Source organism: Equus quagga, chromosome 14 (genome assembly GCF_021613505.1).
Source record: "Equus quagga isolate Etosha38 chromosome 14, UCLA_HA_Equagga_1.0, whole genome shotgun sequence".
Taxonomy (NCBI): Eukaryota; Metazoa; Chordata; class Mammalia; order Perissodactyla; family Equidae; genus Equus; species Equus quagga.
This window is the reverse complement of record NC_060280.1, coordinates 96828747-96854878: the sequence shown is the minus strand read 5'-3', so window position 1 is coordinate 96854878 and position 26132 is coordinate 96828747. Positions and strand designations below refer to the sequence as shown.

At 63.4% G+C, this 26132-nt stretch overlaps 1 protein-coding gene across 4 annotated transcripts in view; it reads right to left on the bottom strand.

The window, feature by feature from the left end:
* The window catches only part of SBNO2 (strawberry notch homolog 2), a 54899-nt gene extending 35256 nt beyond the window's left edge, over positions 1–19643 (bottom strand). For 2 of the 4 annotated variants that reach the window (XM_046685288.1, XM_046685285.1), the window contains exons 1-2: positions 15836–15982; positions 2743–2934 (exon numbers count right to left, since the gene is read on the bottom strand). In XM_046685288.1, the coding sequence (XP_046541244.1) occupies positions 2743–2862 (120 nt within the window). In that variant the 5' untranslated portion in view covers positions 2863–2934; positions 15836–15982. Of the gene's footprint in view, positions 1–2742; positions 2935–6168; positions 6263–15835; positions 15983–19540 lie in introns of those variants that run through there. The other 2 variants (XM_046685287.1, XM_046685286.1) reach the window with 2 other exon arrangements.
* Positions 19644–26132: the final 6489 nt, after the last annotated feature.

Below are 26132 nucleotides of genomic sequence, written 5' to 3'. Positions count from 1 at the left end.
TGGTCCAGAGATGGACACCTGACCCTGGCCAGCCAATCAGAGCCTGCCTGGGGATTTTCCACCTGGAGACAGAGAGGCTGGCCTGGTCCCGGGGAGGGGTAGCCCTGGCAGGGTAGCTCGAAGCTGCCCAGGTCATGTGTAAGCTGACGTAGAAAGACGACACTCCCACTAGGGCAGCAGATAAAATAGCACTGCCAGATAAAACACAGGATGTTTACTGAAATTGGAATTTCTGATAAACGACAAATAACTTTCAGTACAAGTATTGCACGGGACACACATACTAGGAAACTATTTGTGTTTATGTGAAATTCAAATTTCACTGGATGTCTGTAGTTTTATTTGCTAAATCTGACCACCTTAGTGACACGGGAAGTTCTGGGGGCAGCTCGACTCCCTGCATCCTCCACCCTGGGCCCCACTTTCTGAGCTTGATTCAGCCCAGACCCAGGAGTCCTGGGTAAAGAGGGTCCTGCCCGCAGAGACCACGCACCCTGGGAGAGCCCCACAGCCTGCTCCGCCTGCCTGGAGGGGGCCGGAGCCAAAGTCACGGCTCGACCAGGCACCTCCCTTGCACCAGGGTCCCTACAGCAGCCCAAATGTCCCTCCCTGGAGTCCAGCTTCTGAGTCCCTCTGGTCCCCATGGGCTGTCCTGGCTGTCGGCCGGCTTCCTGGGTCACCATCAAGGGGATGTGGCAGGAGCAGATACCCAGTGGAACGGCTCCATCCTCTGCACACCCGCCCGGCGCTCCTTCTGACCCAGGAATTCTATTTCAGAAACACACCCCTGGGGACTCATCCGTGAGCGAGCGGGGAGGAAGACTCAGCATGGCTATTTATAGCCACAGAAAACTGGAACTGCCCCAAAGGCCCAACAATAGGGAAATAATTAAGTAAATTATAGGATGCAGAAAAGAAAGAATCTTGTGGGGTTATTAAGAATGACAAGCCCATGCTCTGAGCTACCGAAACGGGGTGAAACAGAACCCCAGGAATGAGTCCGCTTATTGCCAGGTGTCAGCCGCCATGTGGGGGCGTCGGCGAGGATCACATGGGGACAGGAAGGCACCAGCCGTGAGGACGGGCATGGGGTGGCTTGGAGGGAGGTGGGGGACGTGGAGGGTCAGGGGACATGTGGACACGGCTTCAAGAGGAAAGGGAGAGGAGGCCGGAGGGCACACGGCGGTGTCCAGGACCCTGGCCGGAGGCGCTGGACATCATCCAAGGCTTTACGGCTGCAAGTGTAGCTTCAGTCCTAACGCGTTTCTACTCCCCGCCCCTCATTTGCCAGGCTCCCTCTCTGTAACCCCATAGTCTGTGCCCCATCCCATTAGGATACCACAAGGGCACATCCGGGCAGGGGGTGGCTTCTGGGTCCAAGCACGCCCTCCCAGATCCTCTGCAAAGCTCCGATCAGGGGCCGGGCACCTCCCGACGGTCCCGGGCGTTGGGCTCTCAAGGCCTTCTGACCCTGGCACCCCATCTCCTGGCTCCCCCGAAACCTAAGCTTGCTTCTCGCTCTCTCTCCCTGCTGGCCTTCCCCCCTAGCCCCTATCCCAGCAGGACCGAAGGCGAGGGAGCAGCCATAGCTTTACTGAAGGAGGGGACCCCACGGCAGCCCCAGCCCGTCACTGCAGCACCCCACGCTGTCCTCTGGCGCCCAGCACCCCAGCTGCTCCCCGCCCAGCTTCCCGGCAGCTCGAGTCTCCCTACCATGAAACACGGTTTGTTTGTTTCTACAGGGGAACGGAGGGCTCCAGGCTGACTCGCTGGAGAATTCTGGACCCTTCTCTTCATGGCGCCTCTTCTAGCCTCTGTGCTGGGAGGAGGCCCCCCAGCACCTATGCTCGTTTTATTTCTTAGGATACTGCGCTGCAGTCACCAAAACTCGGGAGCAACCGAGATGCGCTGCAGTGGGGGACAGATAAACGGACTGGTCCGTCCAGATAACAGAACGTCATTCAGCGCTAAAGAGAAACGAGCCTAAAGCCACGGGAAGAAACGGAGGAGCCTTAAACGCACATGAGGAAGCGAAGGTAGCCAGTCTGAGGAGGTTAGACATGCGCGATTCCAACCACAGGACCCTCTGGAAACGGAGACACTGTGGAGACACTGAACAACCCGTGGATCCATGGGGGCCCAGGCGTTGAGGGGGATGAAGACCGGGGCTCGGGGGGTTTTCAGGGCAGTGACACTGCTCTATGTGACATTGTGATGGTGGATATGTGTCACTCATTACTCATTTGTCCAAACCCAAGGAACGTCCAACACCAGGACTGAACCTGAATGTCAACTGGCGACTTCAGCTCACAACAATGTATCAGTATCAGCTCGTCTCTCCAACAACGTTACACACTCGTTAACGCAAGAGGTTAACAGTGGGGACGCTGGGGGATATGTGGGAACTTTGTGTGCAATTTTCCTGTAAACCTAAAACCGTGTAAGAAATAAAGTCTATTATAAATGAAAAAAGACAAGAAACTGCTATGACCCGTCACCGGGGTCCCAGCCCTTGACCTCCTGCAGGGGAGGCAGCAGCCCAGGCCCCAGCGTCTCCCCGGGGCCAGTCGCGGCCTTTCCAAAGACACTTAGTGTCTCACATCTGCTGACAGAACCCCCCACCCCAGAGGGTCCCCCTGCAGAGCTGGGGGCTGCGATATCCGTTCGAGGTCTGGGAGGGGAGGCCGTGTCTCCGAGGGCAGCGGGCCACCCCAAGGCCGACCCTGGGGGGCCGGGGCTCACCTGGACACTAGATCCGCACAGCGGGGTCTGCAGGGGGGACAGGCTGTACAGGACGCTGCCCGTCGGCGGGGGCTCGGGCTGAGGGAACTCCCCGTCCATGGCGGGCCCCACTGCCAGCATCGGGCGGCTGCACGACCCGGGCCGCAGGGGCGTCTATCTGGGCTTCTTGCTCCGTGGTGGCGGCATCATGACCTGGAGAGAGAGACGGCATGTCCTGAGGGCGCCCTCCGACCCCGATGGGTGAGGCACCCTCCCCAGGGACAAGGGACAGCAGGCTGAGGGAAGGGTGGGCCAGGCTTGCACAGAGGGAGTGGGGTGGGGACAGCGGCCCCCCGGCCTGCGCCCGCACTGACAACCCACCCCACAGGGAGAGGGTGTGAGATGAGGCTCCCCAAGTCCGCAGTGCTGCTAGGGGGACCTCTGGCTCCCAGCCTCTCCCCGGGGGCTGTGCCAGGGAGGGGGGTCCCTCAGCTGCCAGAGTGGGACCCAGTCAGCCCCCAGGCTCCAAGCCCACACATGGGAGGCCCCACTGCCATCGTTCCAGGGGACACTGGGCCTGGACCCCTGACCACATGTCCCACCTGGGCATCAAACACCACCAGGCGGGGCTCCTGGCCGCAGGGAGCTGTGCCCGGGGCAGAACTAACGTGAACTTCCAGGGTAGACCTCGGGGCGAAAGCGGCCCCTGCAGCGTGGCCAGGCACCCCGCCACATCCCCTCCCCATGTTCACCGCCCCACTTGGGCCACCAAACAAGCTCCTACCACCCGGGAGGAGACCCCCAGCGTGAGCAGCGGGGCCACGCGCCTGGCCCTGCGACCAGGGGTGTCTGCAGCTGGGAGGCAGACTCCAACCCGGCCGGCCCCTCCGAACTGGGGCCCCACAGCGGACTCGGTCGCCCTGTCCTGCAGCCAGCCGAGGCTTGCCAGAGGGTTTCCGGGGCAGTCGGGGCCCAGCTGAGGCGGGAAGAGCCGCCAGACCTGGTTGGGGGTAAGGACACACAGTGTCCCCACTGAGAACGTTCCCCAGGAAAAGCCGCGGGGCTGACCCCAGCCACACACGATTTCCATCTGCCTGGTGGTCTGTGACTGAGCCCCCTGGTCCCAGCCCCCACCACCACAAGCAGGGCCCCAAGCTGGCACTGGCTCCTTGGCGGGCGGGTGGCGGCCGGGCACGGGACGTTAATCACTGAGGGAGGCAGGAAAGGGAGGCGGCCGCCACTCCCGGCCAAGCCCCAGTGAAGAAATCCTCGGGACTTCCAGTAATCACCGGCTGCACGGGCGGCTTGTGCAATCGGCAGGGGGCGGGGGCGGGGAGCAGCTGCCTTTACCCCGCACTCCTGGGTGGAAGGGACGGGACGGCAGGAAAAGGAAAGGGGCCCCGGCTGATCTGCAGCAGACGGTCGGGTGCGGGCCCTTCAAGAAGGCAGCTGCTCTACTCCAGGCCACTGGCAGGATGCCACCGCCTGCCGCCCACCGAGGCCTGGACCCCCAGTGGCCCCCGGCCCTCCTGCCAGCGCCCTCCAGTCTCCCGCAGGGTGGGACCTGGGGGGACACAGACTCAGAGGCTGCGGGCGGAAGGACCCAGGGTCTCACTCGAGGAACAAATGGCCACTCCGTGATCTGGGGTCTTGGCCGTTCCTGATAGAGACTCTGGGGTCAGGCAGACGGTCAAAACTTGAACGGCCTTCCACCAGCTGGACAACTCAGGCACCTCGGCCCCCTGAGCCTCACTCAGTCTGCTCATCTGGAGAAGAGGTTCCTTGGGGGACAGGAACAAGGCTCGCCAGGCACTCACCGAGCCTGGGCCTCTGCAATCTCATGGCCACCTAGGCGACCAAGGGGCACCCGCCCCCAGAAACCGGGACAGGAGGCGGCAGGAACCACCTCTGCTCAACAGAGGATGCTCAGCCGGCCGCGGGCGCTGGCTGGTTGGCTCTGGTCTCGGAGGTTCAACCACCCGCCCTTTCTCTGCCGCCAGCGCTTGGAACGAGTCCCCCACCCAAGGAGCCCTGTCAAACCCCGCTGGCACCCCTCCTGCCACAGCTTCCCCTTCGGCAGCCACGGCCCCGAGCAAAGCCGACCCCTTCCCATTCCGGTGCTTCTCGGCTCTGCCGCGGCGGAGCCCCGGGCTGCTCCCGTGGAAAGCACCGTCCGGAGCCCGTGGGCTGACGAGCAGGAGGGGGCGCATGGGCAGCTCCCAGGGACCGTCCTTGGGGCGCGCCATGCCCGAGGGACCCCCACAGGCAGCAGGCTGGCCCTGGGCTCGTGGCTTGTCCACGTCCCTCGGGCCTGCGCAGACCCTCCTGTCCTCCCCTGGAGCCCCGCAGGCTCCTGTCCCAGGAATGGCGGTGGGCCATGCCCATGAGCCCCGAGGGAACCTGTCCTCAGTGGCAGCCCCGAAAGCTCAGGCACCACATTGTCACCTGCAGTCCTTCAGAGAAAGGGTCTTTGTCAGCCGCAGGGAGGGCTCCGGACTTGGCTAGGGGCCCGAGACCCGGGGGCTGGGGCACGGGAGGTGTGACGGAAGAGGGGCTGGGCCCAGGGCCTGTGCAGCCTCGCTTCTCACAGACTCGCGGAGGCCTGCCATGCCCGGGGCCCCCAGAGACTTCTCTGAGCCGGGAGGGCATTCAGACCCAGACCTGGAGCAGGTGTGAGGAGGGGAGGGACGCGGGCGAGTCGGCACCCAAACTAAGACCAAGGCTGAGGGGGCAGGAGGCGGCAGAGGGAGCCTCGTGGGTGGGAGCCTAAGACGGTGCAGCTGCCGGAGAAGCCGGCAGGTCCTCAAACGGATAAACAGAGAATTAGAACAGATCCAGCAACTCGGCGCCTAGTTGTCCACCCAGGAGGACTGAGAGCACAATCTACACAAAACCTGCACGCGCACGTCCACAGCAGCACAGCTCACAAGGGCCGAAAGGTGGACACAACCCAGATGGTCATCGATGGATGACGGATCCACACAACATATCAACATGTCCCCCCACACGCTGGAGCACGACGCAGCCGTGAAGAGGAGCGAGGCCCTGACACGGCTGCACGTGGACGGACCTGAACACACGACGCTCAGGGAGAGAAGCAGAGACGGAAGGACACACGGCGCGTGACCCCATTGACGGGAAACGTCCAGAACAGGCAGATCCACAGAGAGCGGGGGTGTCAGGCACTGGGCAAGAGCAGAGGACACTGAGCCCCCCACCATCCCCATGCCCTCAGGGGCCACCCCTACAGCGCTCTCCTTCCTCTGACACCCAGGTCCCCTGTCACCTCTAACACCTCGGCGCCACCACAGCCTCAGGCTTCCTGCTCCTGCCCCCCAGGTGCTGGGGCAGCCCCCCAAACAGCCCCCTGCCCCCGTCGTCTTGCTTCCCGGCCTGGCCTTGGCTGGCTGCCCCGCCCCCGCCCCCAGCTCGAGAGTGTGAACGCACCGCAGCCCTGGGGGCTTCCAGCCGCCCCAGGGTCGACCCCCAGCCCTAGCGAGGTCTGGGCCGCGTGGCGGTGCGAGCCGGTGCCCCGCAGCAGCCGGGTGTATTTTTAGACGGGAGTCGCATGACGGGCGAAGCGTGGGTGCTCTCGCGGGAGGGGCCTGCGCTTCACAAATATCGCGGTTCAAGTTCAGAGGATTTCCTCTCAAGTTCAGGTTTTCAGATGAGTCATTACAAAAGAGAAAGATCAAGGAATTAGTGGCCCAGACAGGACGATGGGGGGTGGAACGTGGGAAGCGGCGGAGAGCCTGGCGAGCCTGAACCCAGGCGGCTGCAGCCACCATCCCCTCTGTGAGCCCCTCGGCCATCGCCCAGGTGGTCCTCAGCAGGGCCGGGGCCCCAGGGCAGGCCGCCAGTCTCGCCCCACACTGAGCTGTCGGCTCAGCCCCCAGCACACTCTGAGGCAGCCGCCCGGACCTCCACCTCGTGCTGCCTGGCCTCTGCCAGCCGTGCAGCCTGCCTGCCACTTGTTTCCTCATCCATGTCCTGCCAGGCCAGGACGAGGCCACTGTCCCATCCACCCCCGACCCCCCCCGCCAGGAACCGCATCTCCGGGCAGCATGGACCTGCTAGATCCCACGGGGCACAAGACAGCAGCCCTTCCGGCCATCCCTCCACTGGCTCCAGACAGCCCTGGGATCCCAGGACAAGGCGGAGCGAGGGCCGGCCGGCGTCCCAGGCGGCGTGGCTATTAGGGCAGAGGCCCCGGTGGAACGGGAGGCCTGGCCAGGCCCCACTTGGCTGCCCTGGACTGTCTGGGAGGAGGGCCCGTCCGTAGAATCCACGCAGGGCGAGGGCTGGGGAGCTCCCGCCTCGCCTCGCAGTCAGAGTCAACCTGGGGTCTGTCTCCAGCAGGAAACCTGGGAAGGGACACGAGCAGGGCATTCAGGAGGAGCTCCAGGGCTCCTAGGTGGAGGTGCCCAGCAGAGACGGGATGTGCTGGAGTCAGCGGGGCAGACAGACGGGCAGCCGTGGCCCAGGAGCCGAGCCAACAGAGCTCAACCTAGGGTGACACCCAGCGGCCTGTCCTGGGGGCACCAGCCCCACGCTGAGGTCCTGCCTGGGCTCGTGGGCACGGCTCAGCTCTCCCAGGACCCCCAACGGGGCACGTACCCCTGGACGGCCACCTCCACGGGGGGGCTGGCCCCAAGGACCAAAAGGAAGGTGGAGGGGAGGGTCCCGAGGAAAGGTGGCGGCTCTCTGCTTCCCAAAAGCCTCAGGAGCCCCTTCCTCATCCACTGAGCACTGAGACCGGGTGTCACTCAGGTGGGATGCACGGGGACAAGCAGCAAAGGGGGCCAGGGTCAGATCTAGGGCCCAAGGGCCAGGCAGGCACTGAAGGCCAGCTGGTGAGCGACCGGGGGACAAGGATTTGGAGGAGGGGGCCGGGCGGGCAGAAGAGGCGTCCTGGGGCGACCCCCACACTCACATCCACGGGAACCTGTGAATGGGCCCTCATTTGGAAACGGTCTTTGCAGATGAAATCAGTTAAGATGGGGTCACACTGGGGGAGGATGGGCCTGATGCAAAGCCTGGGGTCTTTATAAAAGGGACATCTGGACAGACACACAGGAATAAAACAGCCCTGTGACCACAGAGGCAGGGGCTGGAGGGGGGCGGCCACGAGCCCAGGACCCCTGGAGCCCCCAGAGCCTGAGGGAGGCGGGAGGGAGCCTGGGGCTCAGGGAGAGGGTGCAGCCCTGCCCAGCCGGATCCCAGATGTCCGGCCTCCAGAGCTGGGAGAGGGTGAACCTCTGTGGTTTAAGGCGTCCAGTATGTGCTCAGTTGTCATGGCTGCCCCAGGACACTCGGACAGGACGGGGAGGCAAACCCCAGCTGGAGCCAGCACGACCCTCGGCCTGGATTCCTGTGACCCCTAGGGGGCCTGGAGCACTGGTGACCGGGTGAGGCTGGCACCAAGCATGTGACCTCGGATTTCCACAGAGTCCCCAGAGGCGTCTGGAACTCAGCAGGGTCCCCCAGGGCCCCCCCCCCCCCGCCCCCCCCTCCTCCAGACGGTGTCTGAAGTGATGAAGTGACAGAGGGTCTCTTGCAAAACTTCCCATCCTGCTGGGACACGAAGCCCCCCTCCCTCCTTGTCACAGGCTGGGCACGCTAGGGGGACGCCCCAGACACTCCAGGCCAAGGCCCCACGTGGCCGCCCCGCCCAGCGGACAGGGACACCCCGAAGCTCCTTTGCACAGCCGGGCTGGTGGGTTGCTCGGCTGACACCCTGGCTCCAGCCTGGCACGGTCAACACGTGGCCAAATGGAGGACCAGTAAGCGGACGGTGAACAGAGGAGGCCCTGGCGGGAGGGTGGCTGCACAGCCCGTCACCCCAACCTCACCCCCAAGAGCAGAGGCAGCAGAGCTGGACCATGTAGGAGCCAGGAACATGGTGCACACAGAGTGACCCCACATGCCACCCCAGGGACGGTGCTGTTGCCCCAGGAGCCACTCATGGGGAGCAGGCACATGACTGAGGACAGAGCCAGGCTGGACAAGGCATGCAGCAGCCTCAGCGCTCCCACACTGCGGACAGGCGGGCGCAGGAGGGAAACGCCGGCTGGGAGGAGAAACTGCATCTGGGGAAGCAGAACCAACCCGATTGATGTGAGGGAGGGACAGGGGCGACATTCGCTAGACACAAACGTTTATGCAGAAAAGGAGACCCTTGGGCTGGCTCTGGAGGCACCGATTCGGTCGCCCGTGTCTGCCCGGCTCTCCGGCTAATGCATCTGCCGGCCGCGGGGACCCGTCGGCTCTTGCAGGACAGACCGGCCAGCCGGCAGACCCGCAGCTGCAGTGACAGCCCCACACAGGGGGAGGCGGAAGGACGCTCTGATGCCTACAGCAAGGCAGGCGCTTGACAAATGAACTTAGCACAGCTACAGCGAGCCGCACCCGAGTTTATAAGGACGTGTCAGAGCCGCGCGGCCCTGAGAAGGCTGGTCAGCGGGGAAAGGGCACCAGGATGGGCAGCCTTCTCTGTCACAGCTGGGGACACAGAGCCTGGGTCTCAGAGGGCCGTGGGTCCCTGCTGCCCCAACTCCCAGATGCAGTTCAGCGTTCCAGGGGACAGCAGAACGCTTCCCAAGGTGGCGGCACGGATCCACCTGCCCACGGGCAGCGATGGAGTTCCGGCTGCTGTACCGGCCGGCCCGCCCTCGCTCTTGGCAGACCTTTCAACCTCTGCCCAGGCCAACAGGTGTGCGATGGCTTCCCACGGCAGCTCAGCATCTTCCATGCAGGCTCCCCCTCCCGGGAGGCGCCTGCTCACGTCTTGTGCTTATTTGTGGTTTTAAAAAGCCTGCAGACACACTGAGCTTGTGATCTCCTCTTACTCCCAGGTCTTCCTCCCCTGAGCAGATGTTAAGCCAAATCCCACTGGCCCCAACTTCCTGGTCCTTTGAAACTGACATGCTCTGGTCTGTCCGGGGTCCGTGCTGAGGGTGGTCTGTCCCTCCTGGCACTTGCTGCCATCCCCGCTTGGTGCTGGGTGTGCCTCGGGCTGGCTAGTATGCCAGGTCTCTCTACACAGCCCCTCGGAGCACGCTGAATGGGAGAGCAGCTGGCACTGCCCGCAGCCAGGTCACACTAGTCCCAGGTGAGCGGCCTGACCAGTCAGCACCCTCCCCGGGCTCCTGCCATCCAGCATGGTGCCAAGAACATCACAAAGGACCTTCGCCTGAGCCCGAAGGGCATCCAGTGTCCAGGAGGAGGGAGGCCCCTCCCAGCCCTGAACTGGGCCCAGGGGACAGCGACCTTGCCCCACAGACCCATGCAAACGCCTGTGCTGGGCTGGACCCCGTGCCCACCTCCGAGAAGAGGACAGAGGCCCCCAAATCGCAGTAGCAGGAACCCCAAGACCCGCCCACAGAGCCTGGGGGCATTTCTCCCTCTGCTGTGACGAACGACCCCAAACTCGGCCCCTTAAAACATGCACTGGACCCTCCGGCGGATCGTGGGTCAGATGTCTGGGCGAGCTCGCCAGCCCTCAGTGCCCAGCCTGCGGAGAATCCGCTTCTGAGCTCCTGCAGATGAGGGCACGGCTGAGGGCCTGTCTCTGAGCTGGCGGTCGGCCGGGGCTGGGTCTCGGCTTCTAGGGGCCGTCTGTGTCCTGGGCACACACGCTGCCCCCTCAGAGCCAGCAGCAGCATGAGGCCTCCACGAGCTCTGGGTCCCTCCGCCCCCAGCCTCCAGCAGAGGACGCTCTCACTGACCAGGACCTGTGATGACCCTCGGCCCCAGGAATGTAGGGCCATCCCCATCCCAGGGGCCTCGACTTAACCCGTCAGCAGAGTCCCCTCTGCCCCGTGAGGTGACACGTGCGCAGGGCCCGGGACCGGGATGGGGTCATCTCTGGAGCCGTCACTGAGCTGACAGGACGCGGGCAGGACACAGTCACGAGTGGATGAGTGGGCAGCAAGGCCGGCCACCCTGCACACGGGAGCAGGAACGTGGCCGGGGCTTCCGACGGGCCGGCTTCTCCAGAGAAGCAGCAGGCCCGGGTCTGGGGGTGGCGGCCCAGGTCCTCCCCACATGAGGTGCCTTCCTCCAGGTTCCCACAGAGCTGGGTGCAGAGCCACCGGCCCCCCTGTTACCACCAGGACCCCCAAAGGCGGTCCCCAAGCCCTGACATCTGCCTGGGGACTCACTCACCCTGAGCCCTAACCCAAAAACAGGGGACCAAGCTCCTGGAGGGCCAGAATCTGATGAAACCCCCAAAACACCCCCAGCCAGCTCACCAGCTTCCTGGTGACGGCAGGAGAGGCTCCCTGGTCCTGTGCTGCCAGCGCCAAGCTCAGAACCACCCCCGCCCCCGAGGTGGGGCGGGAGGAGTGACGCTCGGTCCCAGTGTCCAGGGCAGAGCCGTGCCCCAAACTGGTTGAGGAGAACATTCCAGACCCCCTGAAGCAGCCCTGAGAGGCCCCCAGGCCCCCACGCAGACCCGGCCATGGCCACAGAACCCAGGAAGAGACACGGGCAGGGGGCCAACAGCTCACACCCCGACCCGACCCCATGGCTGCAGCTCGGGGGCCAAGCTTTCCGCAGTTTACCTCCTGCTCAGCTGCACCAGAGCGCAGGCTGTGGGTGAGGGTCGGACACGGCCACCCCCGGGGGAAGTCGGTGCCATCCGGCCCCCACCCACCCACTGCCCCTCCCTCTCGGCCCCGTGGCCCCTGAGCCCTCACAGTGGCGGGTCACCCACCACCCGGAACACGGCACGTGAGCTTCTGAAATGCAGCAGCCTTGGAACGCAGGGGGCTTGCTCCTGAGGGCACAAGGCTGGTCCCGACAGGAGAGTCAGCGCCCCCTCTGAACAACGGACGGTCAGACAGATGGACGACAGACGAGCGCGGCGGTGGAGTGAGCAGCCTGAGCACGCTCCAGGAGGCACGGGGAGCCCAGGACAGGGCGCCGAGGTGGACCACCCTCAGGACACAGCAGGGGTCACATAAACACCTTCCCCTGGTGGGCACGGTCCCTGGCAGCCATGCTGTGGACACCCAGGGAGCACGGCAGGAGGGCACGTGGACCGGGAGGAGTCATGGTCAGTGGGAGCATGGGGGCCAGGGGGCGCCCACTCACTGGGTTCACTGCCCCCAGCCATCACCTGGCCTCGTGGGGGCCGGCCAGTGACTGAAGGGACCGGAGGGCCAGGGCAGCACTGGGCCCGGCCACCGCACTGCACACGGCCGAGGTTCCCGCACCAGGACTCCAGACCCCCAGGCCGCCTCGTGCAGGACATGCCCGGCCGCCCACAGCAGCTGCCGGGGGGCCAAGCTGGGACCTGGGGGGCTCCCAGAGTGGTCCCATCTACCCCCCCCAACAAGAAGAGAGGCACCACCTCTGCCCTCCTTGTGGGCCCGGGAGAAGACGCCTCAGGACCGTCCAGCACCCCGTGTGCACTGGCAGCGAGGGCCACACCAGGGGCCACCCCCAGACGCCCACTCGGCCACGGCACGCAGGCACCTGAGTGGCAAGCACAGGCCTGCTTTCTGGGGTCTTTTAAACACTTGGTTGTTTTATGGAGAAACAATTCATGCACGGTATACCACACCCAGTACAGCGTGCGACGCAGCCGTTTTTAGGACACTCACAGAGCTGCGCACCCATCACCTCTACCTGCTTCCAGAACATTCCATCACCCCAAAGAGAAGCCCCCTCCCCATCAGCGTCACTCCCCATCCCCCCCCAGCCCCTGACACCCACGCTCTCTGTCTGTGGATCTACGTGTTCGGGACGTTTCACGTCCATGGGATCACACACCGTGTGTCCTTCCGCACCTGCTTCTCTCCCTGAATGTCACGTGTTTGAGGTCCGTTCCCGGGTGGGATAGAAACAAACGGTAGGTCTTGGCTCTGCCTCCCAGGGCGCCCGGCAAGCCCGGAGTAGCAGGTGAGAGAGCTGAGCATCGAGCAGCCGTCCTGCCCTCGCCCGAGTCACCCGAGGAGGCAGGGCGGCCATGCCTCCCAGGAGGGCAGCAGGCCGCCACCACCCCAGCAGACGGTGAGGGAGGCTGGCTTTCCACTGCAGTCCTGCTCAGGTCCCGCGTGCGGCACCCACCTGCCCACGGTGGTGGGGGGAGGGCAGTTCCAGGGACAGGGCACCAGGGCTCCACTCGGCGGAGAGGGGACCGTGCTGGCCGGGCGCCTCCAACACCAGGACGGGCATGGCAGAATGGCGAGGTGGCCGGAGAGCAGGGCACAGGCCGGGCCAGGATGGGTCTGGTGACCGCGCTCTCCAGCTACGCCGTCTGACCATACCGCCCTCGGCCACGGAAAGCAGCCGGAGACGCTCCAAGCCTGCCCACGCGAACTGCATGTGCACATGACACATGGACACGCTCACACACACGCTCCGGGATGCAGGAGCACACGCAACACACGCATGGAAAACACACGTGTACACACAGACACACACGCTCATGAGCACAACACACATGCACGTGCACACAAAACACATACCTGCACACGGACACACGCACACCCTAGGGCTGTGCTGGCACCGTGGGGGGCTGCCTCCCCACCGCCGTGTCAGCCCGCCGGTGTGCTTCCACGTTTAGATCACGTCACCCTCCAGCAGGACAGCAGCTCCCGCCCGCACCGGCCGTGAGGGCTTCATCAGGGCGGCCGCCGGGAGGGGGAGGCGGCCTCTGGGGCTGGACACAGTTGCCTCTTTATTCCCGGCCCAGCTTGCTCACCCGCCAGAGCCCCGCCAGAGCCCCGCGCTGGGTCAGCGTTTCCGGCCCGGCCCCTGCTGGAGGGGCATCTGAGACTCCTCGGGAACTCAGCCGGGCCAGCCTAGGCGGGTCACACCCCAGTGGGGGCCAGGCCCATGGCTGTGGAGGTCCCGCCTCGGTTTCCCCTGGGGGGCTGAGACTGGCCCAGGGGCAGGCAGTGGCCCTGGGTCACCATCCTCACACCTGCGGCCCCGCCCGCCCCAACTTCAAAGCCAAGTGACTCTTCTGCTCTCCCCCTATGGGCCCCCCTGGAAACCTGGCCCTCGTCTGACCCCGGGGTCCCCCACCCCTCTGCCACAGCTCAGACGTCGCCCAGCACACACCCCGGGCAGGCGCGAGCAGACGGCTGAGTTAAACAAAAGCGCCTTTCCCCAGGCCCCGCACCGGCTTCTCCCTGGGGACGGCGTCCTGCGCTGGCCGGGCTCCCCGGGGTCTGGTGGGCGCCTGCCTGCATTTCCCCCACCATCACCATCGGGGGCCCCCGGGCTGCCTGCCCAACCTGCCCTTCACCGGCCCGCCCAGCCAGCGGTCCAGATTTTACACTCGGCGTTCTTCACAAGGACTCTGGAGGGGACTGCCAGCTAGGGACAGCGTTCCTGAGCAGACAGCCCCCAGCAGCCATCACCCACCTCTGGGGCCTCCCCTGGGAAAATCCAGGGAGTTTGGAAAAAAAGATGAGACTGGCCGGCCGACGGGCCCCAGGTCTCAGCCTCAAAGACCGGGGCACTTGGCCACTGCTCTGCTCTCGGGGTCCGGCCATACGGCGCCCACAGCCAGACCAGCAGAACCCAGGGCAGGGCAAAGTGAAGCGCACGGTCGGGTCCAGCCCTGGCGGCCCTTCCCATCTACTGACCGGCCGCCTCCTACCCTCCCAGGAGTGTCCTGCCTGTGAGGGGCCTTGCTTCCCTCTGGGGCATGCACCCCCAGGCCCCAGCCCCATTTTCTTGGAACTTTTCAGAATCGCCCACAGGGACAGGGGCTCCATCAGCTTGCCTGGCAGCAGGCCCCCAGCTGAGGTCAGTCCAGCACCAGCCCCCTGACCCACCCTGACACGCTCACCACCCCCCGGGCTGCCAGCACGCTTCATCGCACGCCGGCTTCCAGGCTGGGGGCAAACAGGTGACACCAAACCCGGACCGTGGGGCCGTGGACAGGCAGCGGGACCAACGCGCATTCCGTTCCAGGAAGCAGAAGCCGGGGGCACCCCAGACACACGGCACAGACTCGGGTCTTCTCCTTCTCAGAACGGCAACAGCCTCTCGCAGGGGGACACCCCACCGCCTCCCTGGCACCCCTGTCTGGCCGTCCACGCCCTGGCATCCCTCGGGTCCACCAGCCTCCTGCTCGGGGCTCTGGGAAGCAGCAGTGCCCGCATGACTCTCTGGCCACGGCCCCTCCTCGGCCGCCCACACTGGCTGCTCCTCGCACCTCTGGGCAGGAGTCCCTGCCCACCACCTCCCCCTGGCCCATCCTTCGGCCAGTCCCAATGCCACCTCAGGACCACAATCCCACACCAACAAGCTCTGCCGCCTGCCGGGGTCAGCTAATACCAGCAAGGCCCCTACCCCAAGGCCCAGGGACCCCACCCGCAGTGGGGGAACAGGAGTGTCTGCCCCTCCTGCAGCACTGCTTGGGCTAAGGAGCCAGGAAAAGAGGGGTCCTGGGAGGGGGGACACTGAGGAGGACCAGGCAGGAATCCCCAGGGAGCCCGGGGTCAGGGGCCACCAAGATAAGGGAGATGAGGGGTCCCCCCAGGAAAGGGATAGGCTGGGGTCACCGAAGCGCATGGGGCTGAGGGTCACAAGAAGGGATGGGTCAGGGAATCCCGGAGGGGGGAGTTCCAGGGGGTCATAAGATGCTGGAGGGTCACCGAGAAGTGCGGGGCCAAGGGTCATCAAAGAAGTAAAGTTCAGGGGTCACCACACAGCGCAGGATAGGAGTCACCAAGAAGGGAGGGGTCAGGAATCAGCGATGAGTGAGGTGGAGGGGCACCGAGAAGGGCAGGTTGGGGGTCGCGGCGGAGGGCGGGGTCAGGGTTCACGGTGGAGAGCGGGGTCGGGGGTCACCGAGGAGGGCGAGGTCAGGGTTCGGCGAAGAGCGGGGTAGGGGTTCACGGCGGAGAGCAGGATCAGGGTCGCGGCGGAGGGCGGGGTCGGGATTCACGGCGGAGAAGGGGGTCGGGGTCAGGGTTCACGGCGGAGCGCGCGGTCGGGGTCGCCGAGGCGGGCGGGAAACCCCGGACCCCGGAACCCCCGGCCCGGGGCGCGGGCGGCCGGAGGAGCCAGGGCCGCGCGGGCCGGGAGCGCGGCCGCGAAGGGCGGGGGCGGCGGGGTCGGGGCGGGGGTCGGGCCGCGCGCGCCTCACCTCTGACCCGGGTCCGGCCGGGCGCGGAGCCCGCGGCGCCTCCGTTTCTACGAGCTTCGCCGCGGACGCGCTCACTTCCGGGTTTCGGGCGCCATCTTGGGGGCCCCGCGCACTTCCGGTCATGCCGTGGGCGGGGCCTCTAGTGGGCGTGGTCTCTGGTGGGCGTGGTCCTGGCGGGGCGGGGCCTCCCAGGTCGGCCTTGGTCCCTGGGCGCCTTGAGGCCCCTGCTCCTTGAGAGGGGTTCGGACTCTGCTGGCCCCGGGTTCGGATCCCACGCCCGCCTGTCCTGTTGGGACCCTGGCCCGCGGTTTACCCTGGCGAGCCTCAGTTTCCTCCTCTGCAACATGAGGGTAGAATCGAACAAGTCCCACCTGCAGACCTTTGCATGGGCTGTTCCCTCCCCTGCTGCCCTCTCACCCCTGACCTTGAAACTACTGGGGTTCTTGTAAAACACAGATCTAGCTCTGAAGCCCCCTCCTCGGAGACTCCCTGGCCCCCTGTCCTGCTCTCTCTATTGCCTCCCCACCAGTAGCCATCCTCCCGTCAATCTGCCTCCTGCACAGTGGGGTCGGGGGTCTGGAAGCTCCAGGGGCCACCCGGAGAGAGACCCAGAGCCCGTCAGGCCGGCTCCCTGCTGGCTCCCTCCCCATCAGGGCTTCCAGGGGCCTGATGCAAACGATGCCGATGCTGGGATTTACCACACTGCCAGGAAGAGGGCGGGACTCGGTGCTGGCACGGAGGGCAGCTTTCCTGTGACTCGAGCCTGTTGGACCCCTCACTAGATGGGCCGGGCCGGTTCTGGCAGATCCAGTGCGGGGGGCACCACCCCTTCCTCAGCTGGGTTTTCAGCAATGATGGCTCTGCCACGGCTTCGCAGGCTCGACCTCACCACCAGCCAGAGGCCTCTGCCCCATCCCAACCCCCTAAAATTAAAGGTCACCTCTCCACGGGTTTGTTTATTCATTCAATGAACTTATGGATGCTGCTCTGTGTCTGGCCTTGAGCTGGACAAAGCTGGGGACCCAGAGAGGACTCAGTTCTCAGCCCAGCCCTCAGGAAGCCCCCAGACTAAGGCAGACATTCCCTTCTGCAAGATCAGGAGGCTCTGCATCATGGAGGGCTGCATGGAGGAGCGGGTGTTGAAGCTGGGGCTTTGAAGTTCAAGTAGGAGTTTGCCAGACAGACAAGGGGAGGAAGGACAGCCCAGTTAGAGTCAAAGCTGTTCAAGGGCCTGGTCTGGTCAGAGAGATGAGTATGTTTGAAAGCTGTTTGTCCTACAAAACTCAGCCCAAGGAGCTCCCCCATCCCTAAACCCACAAGCACAAGGGAGCAGATGGGGAAACTGAGACCCAGAGAGAAGTGATTCATCCAGAGCGAGCTTGCATTGGTGCGCAGAGTTCTTGGCAATTTGGGTTGTAACCTTGACTTTGAGACTGTTTTTCATAACTAATGAAATCAAACTGAGAAAGAGACACCTAAGCTTCGAACAGGTGAGTGAGCCGATCTGGGGACAGAGCATCCGACAGCGTTTTCCCATCTCCTCCCACACAGGACCAGCCTCACGATTTGCGGGGCCCCTCGTTCAAAAAGGATTAAGAATCTGGAACGGCGACGGCAGAGCTTTCCATGAAGCACGAGGCTCCCCCCACCATGCACCCCGAGTCGCACGCCCACGAAGCCGCCAGGCCCGCCGCGGCCGGCCCTGGGAGGCAGCGAGCGGTATTACCTGCCTTCTGCTGGTGGGGACGCCGAGGCGCATCATGGCTCAGGAGCCAGCCCGAGGTCACAGAGCCGGCCTCTGGGAGGCGTGGACTCGACCTCTGCCACGTCCACCCCGGGAAACCACGAGGTCCCGACGGGTAATTTCGCCTGACGTGGGGGCAGTTTGCCCAGGCCAGGGTGGGTCCAGCCATCTCAGCGTGGAGGAATCTGCCAAGTCTGGGGATGTCTAGGGAATTAGTCAGATTCGGGGATTTCCAGGGCGGCCTGGGAGAGCAGAAAGGACAGTGCTCTGAAGCTGGAGGCCCGGCTCTCCCTGCAGCACTGCTTACATGCTGTGTGACCCCCAGGAGCTACTTAACCTCTCTGTGCCTCCGATTCCCCACCTGTAAAAGGGGGATGGCGATAACAAGAATGACTACCTCCTAGGCTGTTCAGACAGATAAATGGACGGTGCCTGGTGTCTAACCATCATGCCTGTTCCCAAGGGTGTTTCTGGATCTTTCCTAGGAGGAGTCCTTGGGGCCGCCTAAGCGGGGGTTCAATAAGATAATGATAAGGAGGAGGCCAGAGAGGAGGGATTTGGGGCGGTGCTGATGCATGGCTGGCCCTGGAGGCCCAGCTCTGCTGGGTCAGGCTGCAGAAGGACCCACTCTGGGGTGGGGGGGGGGGCATGCCCTGCTGGTCACATGCGCCGAGGCCCCCTCTCCGGTGGGGCCGGGCCTTGCGGGAGGCCAGAGGTCTGTCTGGTGAGGCCCCATCTGAGGTCAAAGACGCTCCACCCCCCACCCAAGCCCTCCCATGGCCCCCGTCCCGCGCAGGGACCCCCCAAGTGTCCCCCTGGCCCTCTGACCAGGCTCGGGGCAGCAGGGTCGCCAGATAGAAACACAGGGCACCCAGTGAACTTTGAACTTAAAGGACACGAAGGCTTTTAGCCTCGGTACGTCCTGGGCGGTATTTGGGATATACTTATACTAGAGCGATGGCCTCCATGTGTCTGAAATTCCCATCGAACGGGGAGTCCTGCGTTTTTATTGGCGAAATCAGGTGACCCAAGGCGGGGAGGTTGCAGATACAAAGGGGGTCCCAGAGCTGGGGCGGGGCCGGGAGGCCCTGGGCAAGCGGCTCCCTCTGTCCACACTGCAGGGTTCTCGCCTGCTAAGTGGCCACGATCGGAGGACAAACATTGGGCGGGAGGCCATGTTCATTAGTTATTTCAGACAGCGGAGAACTGCAGACAGACCCCCAAGGTCAGGTCCCCCCCGCCCCGGGGGCTTCGCTGTAGGTGGATGACAACATGCTTGGGCTGTCCCTCAGTTTCCCCATCTGGGAAGCGCCCCCTGGGAGCTCCCCTCTCCCAGCCTCAGTTTCCCTCCCGGGAAGGAGTCCTGGGCCGTGCGCGCCGGGCAGTCCAGGAGACTGAGGCAGGCGGAGGGCGCACCCAGGAGCCTGTGGGGCCGGGTTGGGTGGGGGGGGCAGACCTGGGCAGGTGAGGCGGGGCAGGTGGGCCCAGCCCGGCCCCACAGAGCTGGGGTGGGGCGAGCCACTTCCTGTTTCTCCACATTCTGGAAAGCCCCGGCGTTCCCGACCCGCGGGAGGACCTCCACCCTCCGCTGGTCCCTCGCCACTTCTCCTTTCCGCACACACTTCCCCTCGGGCCGGGCCCGCGACTCGGTTCCCGCCTCCCCAGCCCCTTCCCTCTCCTCCTCCTCTGCTCTCTCTCTCAAGCCCCAATCGGGCCCTTCCCGTGGTGCAGAAGGGGAAACTGAGGCAGGAGCCCCAGGGGCGGGGGAGGGGGCCTGCCCCCGTCACACAAGTGTCTGTGCTCCCTCGGCCCCTCTCCCCATGTCTCTCTCTGTGTCTCTCAGATTCTCTGTCTCTCTGTTCCCACGTCTCTCAGTCTGACCCTCTGTCTCTGTCTCCAGCCATCCTCTCAGAGGCATCCGCCCTGTCCGGCCACCACGCCCGCCCTGTGCCCGGGCCCACCTGCCACTGTCCCCGAGCTGTCCTCAGGCGGCACTGGCTGGCTGGTTCCAGGGCCCTGCGGCTCCCTCAGCTCCCTCCGGGCCCGGCCTGAGCCTAGAGCGGGATCCTGCCAGGCCCGGCCAGGGCTGCCTCTGAGCCAGGACGACTTCGGGCAGCCGAAAACCCGTCCGACGGGTTTGAGATCCGGCCCAGACAGGCTTTCCCGCCTCTTTACGAGGCTGGGACACCAGAGCTGCAGGGGTTAAATGTGACACCAGAGGGATCGCCCCCACACACACACACAGGCTGCATCAGGCCTGGGCCCTGAGGTTGGGGAGCAGGCGTGAAGGAGGAGAAAGACCAGCAGTCAGCCCCAAAGGAGAGGGACTGTCAGGGAGAGGGTGCAGCACGTGCAAAGGCCCAGAGTGGGGAGAGCATCCAGGGAGCGTGTGCAGGGGCCTGGGGCAGTGAGGCTGGGAAGGGGGAGGTGGGGTAATGGGGGGGCCCAGAAAGCCAGGACGTGGCCTTTATCCTGGGGGCAGTAGGGAGCCATCGAAGGTGATGGGGCGATGGAGTCATATGGTCAGGGTGGGGCTCGATCTGCCCACATGTGCTGGACCAGATGGGACTGAGGGGCCACATCTCTGAAGACTCATCTTCTGGCGAGACCGAGGCCAGAGGAGGCCGAGCTGCTGCTCCCAAGCCAGAAGGAGTCAAACTTTGCATTTCTGCCTGTCAAGGGCCCATGGAGAGCCAGGCGTGGCTGGAGGACAGCTGGGTGGGGGTGAGGACCCTCCCCCAGTTCTCACCCCCACTCCCCGTCAGCTCGGCTTGGTCCCCAGGGCGATGGGGAGCCATGGAGGACTTCAAACACCTGCAGAGATGCAGCGGGGCGGGGGCGGGCGTTGGAGGGGAGAGGGCCCGCGGAGGGAGACGGCTGGGCCGTAAGGTGGGCGAAGGGGAGGGACACAAGGCCGCCCGCCGGTTGGGGCCACGTACTCACCCAAGAGGCATTTGCTGGGTGCCTCCTGGGGCCGGGTGCTGGGGACACAAGGGACCACGAACAGTGGAACATCCTCGCCGTTCAGGGCCCTTCCCGGGCAGGTCCCCCGAACACGGGTGCCAGGCCAGGGTCCGAGCAGATGGACGAGCCCTTCCCTCCCCCAGCTCCGGGCTGTCCCGCCCCCCCCCCCCCCCCCCCCCCCCGGGTGTAGACGGCGCCAGCCTCCAGTGCTGATGTCACCTGCGATGGGACTTCCTGAACCTTCACCTTGGATCTGCCCAGCCCCACAGGGAAATTCCAGGCCTGCGGGGGCCGGGCTGACTCACGTCCAGGTCCCAGCGGCACGGGAGGCGCGGGGCTCCCGAGGGGCGTCGGCGGGCCTTGGGAGACCTTTCTGGGGTCCCGGCACCCTGCATGCCCCGGGGCTTAGGAATGAGCCAGACGCTGCAGCCCCGGATCGGGCGTCCCCATCACAACCTGCAGGGCATGGGAGGGAAGCTGGGTTCCAACGGGTGGGAACTTGGAGGGTGGGTTTTGGAGTGGGTCTGGGGTGTTTCTCCTCCCCCGCTGGTCACCTCATGTCCCCCAGGACTGTAAGGATGACCGACAGGACAGAGCCTTAGCTGCAGAGCACGAGGGTTCAGACTTTCTGGGTTCCATTCCAGCTCTTCCGCCCGGCAGCTGTGTGACTCCAGGCGAGTTAGTTAACCTCTCTGTGCCTCCGTTTCCCCATCTATAAAATGCCAATAATCACAGTACCTCCCTCGGAGGGTCTTTGTGAGAATTTGTTGAGAACCGGTACGTGTTAAGCTTTTGGAGCAGGACCTGAGATATGTTGAGGACTTCATGAGAAAAATGTTTAAAAAAACAAATAAATTTGTAGCAGTACAATTCACGATAGCCAAGAAGTGCAGACAATGCAGACGTACTTTGGCAGATGATGGACACACACGCGTGTCCACCCACACGCTGGAGCACGACGCAGCCATGAAGAGGAGCAAGGCCCTGACATGGCTGCACGTGGACGGACCTGCACACACGACGCTCAGGGAGAGAAGCAGAGACGGAAGGACACACGGCGCGTGACCCCATGGACGGGAAACGCCCAGAACAGGCCGATCCACAGACAGAGAGCGGGCTCGTGGGGGCCAGGGGCTGGGGAGGGGGTGGGCGTGATGCTGACAGGGACCTGATGTTTTTAGGGAGAGATGAAAATGTTTTGAAGAGGAAGATGGGCACGGATGTTAGCTCACGGCCAGTCTTCCTCAGCAAGAAGAGGAGGATTGGCAGCAGATGTTAGCTCAGGGCTAATCTTCCTCAAAAAACAAACAAACAAACAAAAACAACCCACCGTCCAGCTCAGCAAAACCAAGGAGAGCCTGAGAAACTGTCAGAGCCCAGAGGGGCCCCAGGAGACGTGGGAACTGCATGTCATGTGGGAGCCCAGATAGGGCACTGGGGCAGTAAGGGGATGTCAGGGAAAAACTAAAAGAAATCTGCCGAAAAGCAGGCTTGGGTTAATAGTAATCATCAATAAGAAACATCCCCCACGAACGGGAGGTGTTGACAATGCGGGAAAGTGCTAGCTATGCAGGATGTCTGCACGGTGTCTTTGCAACTTTTCAGTAAATCGAAAACTAAGCCTATTAGAAAAAGTAGTCGGAGTACGGGGCTGACCACGTCCCCCCTCCCCATTACCCCATTAATGTCCCTGGGCCGGGCGCTCGCTCGCGGGGGCGCAGCCCAGCCAGGCCGGCCATCTGCAGCTTCCATCTCCAAAACCCCCCTGCCTGAGTCTTATCTCCCAGATGGGTGAGAATCTTTTGGTTTCAAATGACAGAAACGGAAACTGAAACTGGCTTTTTTTTTCATACTGGGAATTTTTTTGCTCATGGAACTGAAAGGTCCAAGGATAGATCTAACTCAGGGTTCTCCCCCTCGGCACTGCTGGCATTTGGGACCAGATGGTTCGTCATGTTGAGCAGCTGTCCTGGGCGCTGTGGGGGGTGGAGTAGCATCCCTGGCCCCCACCCACTCGATGCCAGAAGCACCCCCAGTGTGACAACCACAGATGTCCCCAGACATGGTCTAGTGTCCCCTGGGTGGGGGAGATTGCCCCGGGTTGAGACCCACTGGTCCAGTCGGTTTCAGGTTCGGCTGGATCCAGGATCCTCAGTTTTACAGAGTCATCCATCTCTCTACCTTTAGGCTCTGCCATCCTCCCTTGGCTTTTTTCCTCCCTGCTTGTGGGGACAAAGATGGCACCAGCAGCCCCAGAACAAATCCAAAAAATCACCCCCCCTCATCGCCTTAACAGCTCTAGCAGAAGGCCAGCAGCTTTTCCTCAGGAAAGGCAGCAAAAGTCCCAGGGAAGGTTCCGATTGGCCCAACCATGGTCACGTGTCCTTGTTGAACCAATCGTTGAGGCCAGGGAATGGAAAGCCCTGATTGGCCGAGCTGGGATCCCATGGTTACATGGAGTCAGCCAATGGGGTAAGATCTTCTGATGTCAGCCAATGGGGTGAGGAGCATCTGGACTGAACTAGAAACAGCAGAGATTGATCCCACTGTGGGTTGTGCGGCCAGGGCTGGGGGCTCCCGGGGAGGCCGGAACGGGGAGGGCTCTGCTCTCAGCTCCCTCCGGTTGCTGCAGGATTTATGTCCTTGTGGTCGGAGGGCCGAGGGCCCCATTTCTTGCTGGCTGCGGGCTCAAGGCTGCCCTCGGCCGCTCGGGGTGGGGGGCGGGCTGCGCCAGCTCGGCCGTTTGCTTCCCCAGGCCCCCGAGGAGGGGACGCAGGTCAGGTCAGCTAAGATGGGCGGTCCATGATGCCACCTGGTCACAGAGTGACATCCGGTCACTTTGGCCACAGTCTGTTGGCCCTGCCCACCCTCGAGGGCAGTGGACGACCCACGCTGACCACCAGGACGTGCGATCGGGGGGCCACGTCAGGGTCTGGCCCCCACCCAGCCTCCGGAGAGGAAGCAGGACCCATGTGCAGCCCGACGCTGGAGTGCAACGGAGTGAAGCGACTTCAAGGGGTCTGCAAACTCCGGCCCGCCAGGCAGGTCAGGCCCGCTGTCTGTCTGCACACAGACCCCATCGAGCTGAGAATGGCCTTCACGTTTTTAAGTGCTTGAAAAAGAGCAGAAGAAGACTCATTTCGTGGCACGTGGAAAATGATATGAAATTCACGTTTCGCTGTTTGTTAATAAAGTTTTATTGGCACAGCTGCGTGCGTTCATTTTTTTTTTAAAGATTGGCACCTGAGCTAATATCTGTTGACGATCTTCTTTTTTTCCTCTTTCCCCAAAGTCCCCCAGTACATAGTGGTGTTTCTCTGTTTTTTCAGGGAGATCAGCCCTGAGCTAACTGCTGCCAATCCTCCTCTTTTTGCTGAGGAAGACTGGCGCTGAGCTCACATCCATGCCCATCTTCCTCTACTTTATATGTGGGACGCCTGCCACAGCATGGCATGCCAAGCGGTGCCATGTCCACACCCGGGATCTGAACCGGCAAAACCCTGGGCCGCCAAAGTGGAGCGCATGAACCCAATCGCTCGGCCACAGGGCCCCCATATGCGTTCTTTTAAGTACTGTCTCTGGCTACTTTTGTGACACAAAGGGCAGAGCTGTGGCCGTCTGTCCGGCCTGCAAAGCTGAAAATATTCGCTCTCTGGCCCTTGATAGAATGGGTTGGCTGACCCCCACTGCACACGGCCATACGTCCCTGGGCAAGGACGCGGGGACCTCTCTGAGCCCGGGAGTCTCCTCTGTCGGGTGGGGGATGGTGAGAGGGACCTCAGCCTCGGGGCCGGCGGGTGGGCGCTGACCTTCAGGTCAACATTTGTCAGTCGCGATTATTATCGCTGTCACCCTGCGGGTGGCCTGGGGCGAGGAGTCTCCTCCAGCTTCTCCAGGCGGAGCTGCGGGAGGGCAGCCACACCTGCACGTGCTGATGTGTGAGCCACAGCACAACTCTGTACAAGCACCTGCAGGTAGGTTGACAGGATCCCGCAGGTGGAGTTGAAAAGGGGGGCGGTGCTGGCAGGGGCTCAGACCCCGGGGTCCAGGGACGCGCTTCTGAGGACGGGGGCAGGGAAACTGAGCTGCAACCGTCATGAGAGAAGGAGGGAGTTAGGTGGACTCGAAGTGAAGTGTTCCAGGCAGCGGGCACGGCAAGTGCCAAGGCCCTGGGGTGAGAAGACGAGAGGACAATGGGACTGGAGCAAAATGGCCACTGGCCCAGGGCCACACGCTCCAGACCACCACATGCAGTCAGGGCACGGCGGCCTGGCCACACGGAGACGGTGAGTCCCTCATCCCTGCCGGCCTCCAATTCTCCCAAGCCTCAGTTTCCCCAAACGCAGAATGAGGGCTGGCTCACGCCCAATGGTATCCTGGAATTTCACTTCTGCACTGGCCTGGCTGTGCGTCCAGCTGGCTGCCACATGTCTCTGGCTCCCAAGGTCCCAGGGGAGAGAGGCTTGCTGGTCGGGCTTCCCCATGCCAGGCGCCTGCTTCCGGTAAGCGCTGCTCCTAAACCCCACCCCCCATTCAAGTCAAGAGGGGTCAGTGGGAGCCTGGGGTCTTGGGGAGAGGAGGGTGGAGACAGCTCCCCGGGCACCCCTCTTGGCCAGCACCTCTGCAGGAGCCGTCTGGGCTCGCACGGGGCTGGCCGTCTGCCTTGCACCTTCCGGAGCATTTCCCAGGCTCCCAGGGACCCTGGGAGGAGTGAGTGGCCCATTCACGGACGGGCCCATGTGACCCAAGGTAGTTACAGGAGCCCAGAGCTGAGGCTGGCAACCCAGGGGTCCTGAGTGAGCCCCAGCGTGGCCTGGATTCCACTGGGCAGCCTTTTCACTCATTCCTTCATTCACTCATCAGTCTCTGGTGCCCACAGGGTCCCAGCAGATGCTGGCCCTGGTGACCCAGTCCGTCCTGGTGATCCACAAGTCCACTGGTGGGGGGGACAAATTAAACACAGCTGATGAACCTATAGCTTCACCCTCTGTGTCTCTCTCTCTCTCTCATTTTTTTCCTCTGTGGTTTGGTGATTTTTTTTTTTTTTTTTTTTTTGCACACAACCCAGTTGTTTTTCCTGTGAAGTTTCCCACGGTCGAGAATTTCCTGATGCGTTTCTCTGCGATAATCTAAGTTTTCGAAGAGGTAATTCATTCCTGCGTTTCAAAACCCCAGAGTGAAAAGTATACCCTGCGCGCAGCTGCCGCGGGAAAATCGAGCGGTTCCTCAAAAAGTTAAACAGCATCGCCATCAGACCCCACGGCTCCACTCCCGGGCGGCTCCCTGAAGAGATGAAAGTGGGGACTTCAACAGATGTCTGCACACAGGTGTGCCCACGGCAGCGTCATTCACAGCAGCCAAAAAGTGGAAGCACCCCCAGAGTCCATGACGGATGATGGACACACACAGTGTGGTCCAGCCTCACCCAGGAATATTACGCAGCCATGAAAAGGAAGGAGATCCTGACACCTGCTCCCACGTGGAGGGACCTGGAGGACCTGATGCTCAGGGACGTGAGCCAGACACAGAAGGACACACACTGTGTGCTCCACTCACAGGAGGTCCCCAGAGGAGCCACATCCACAGAGA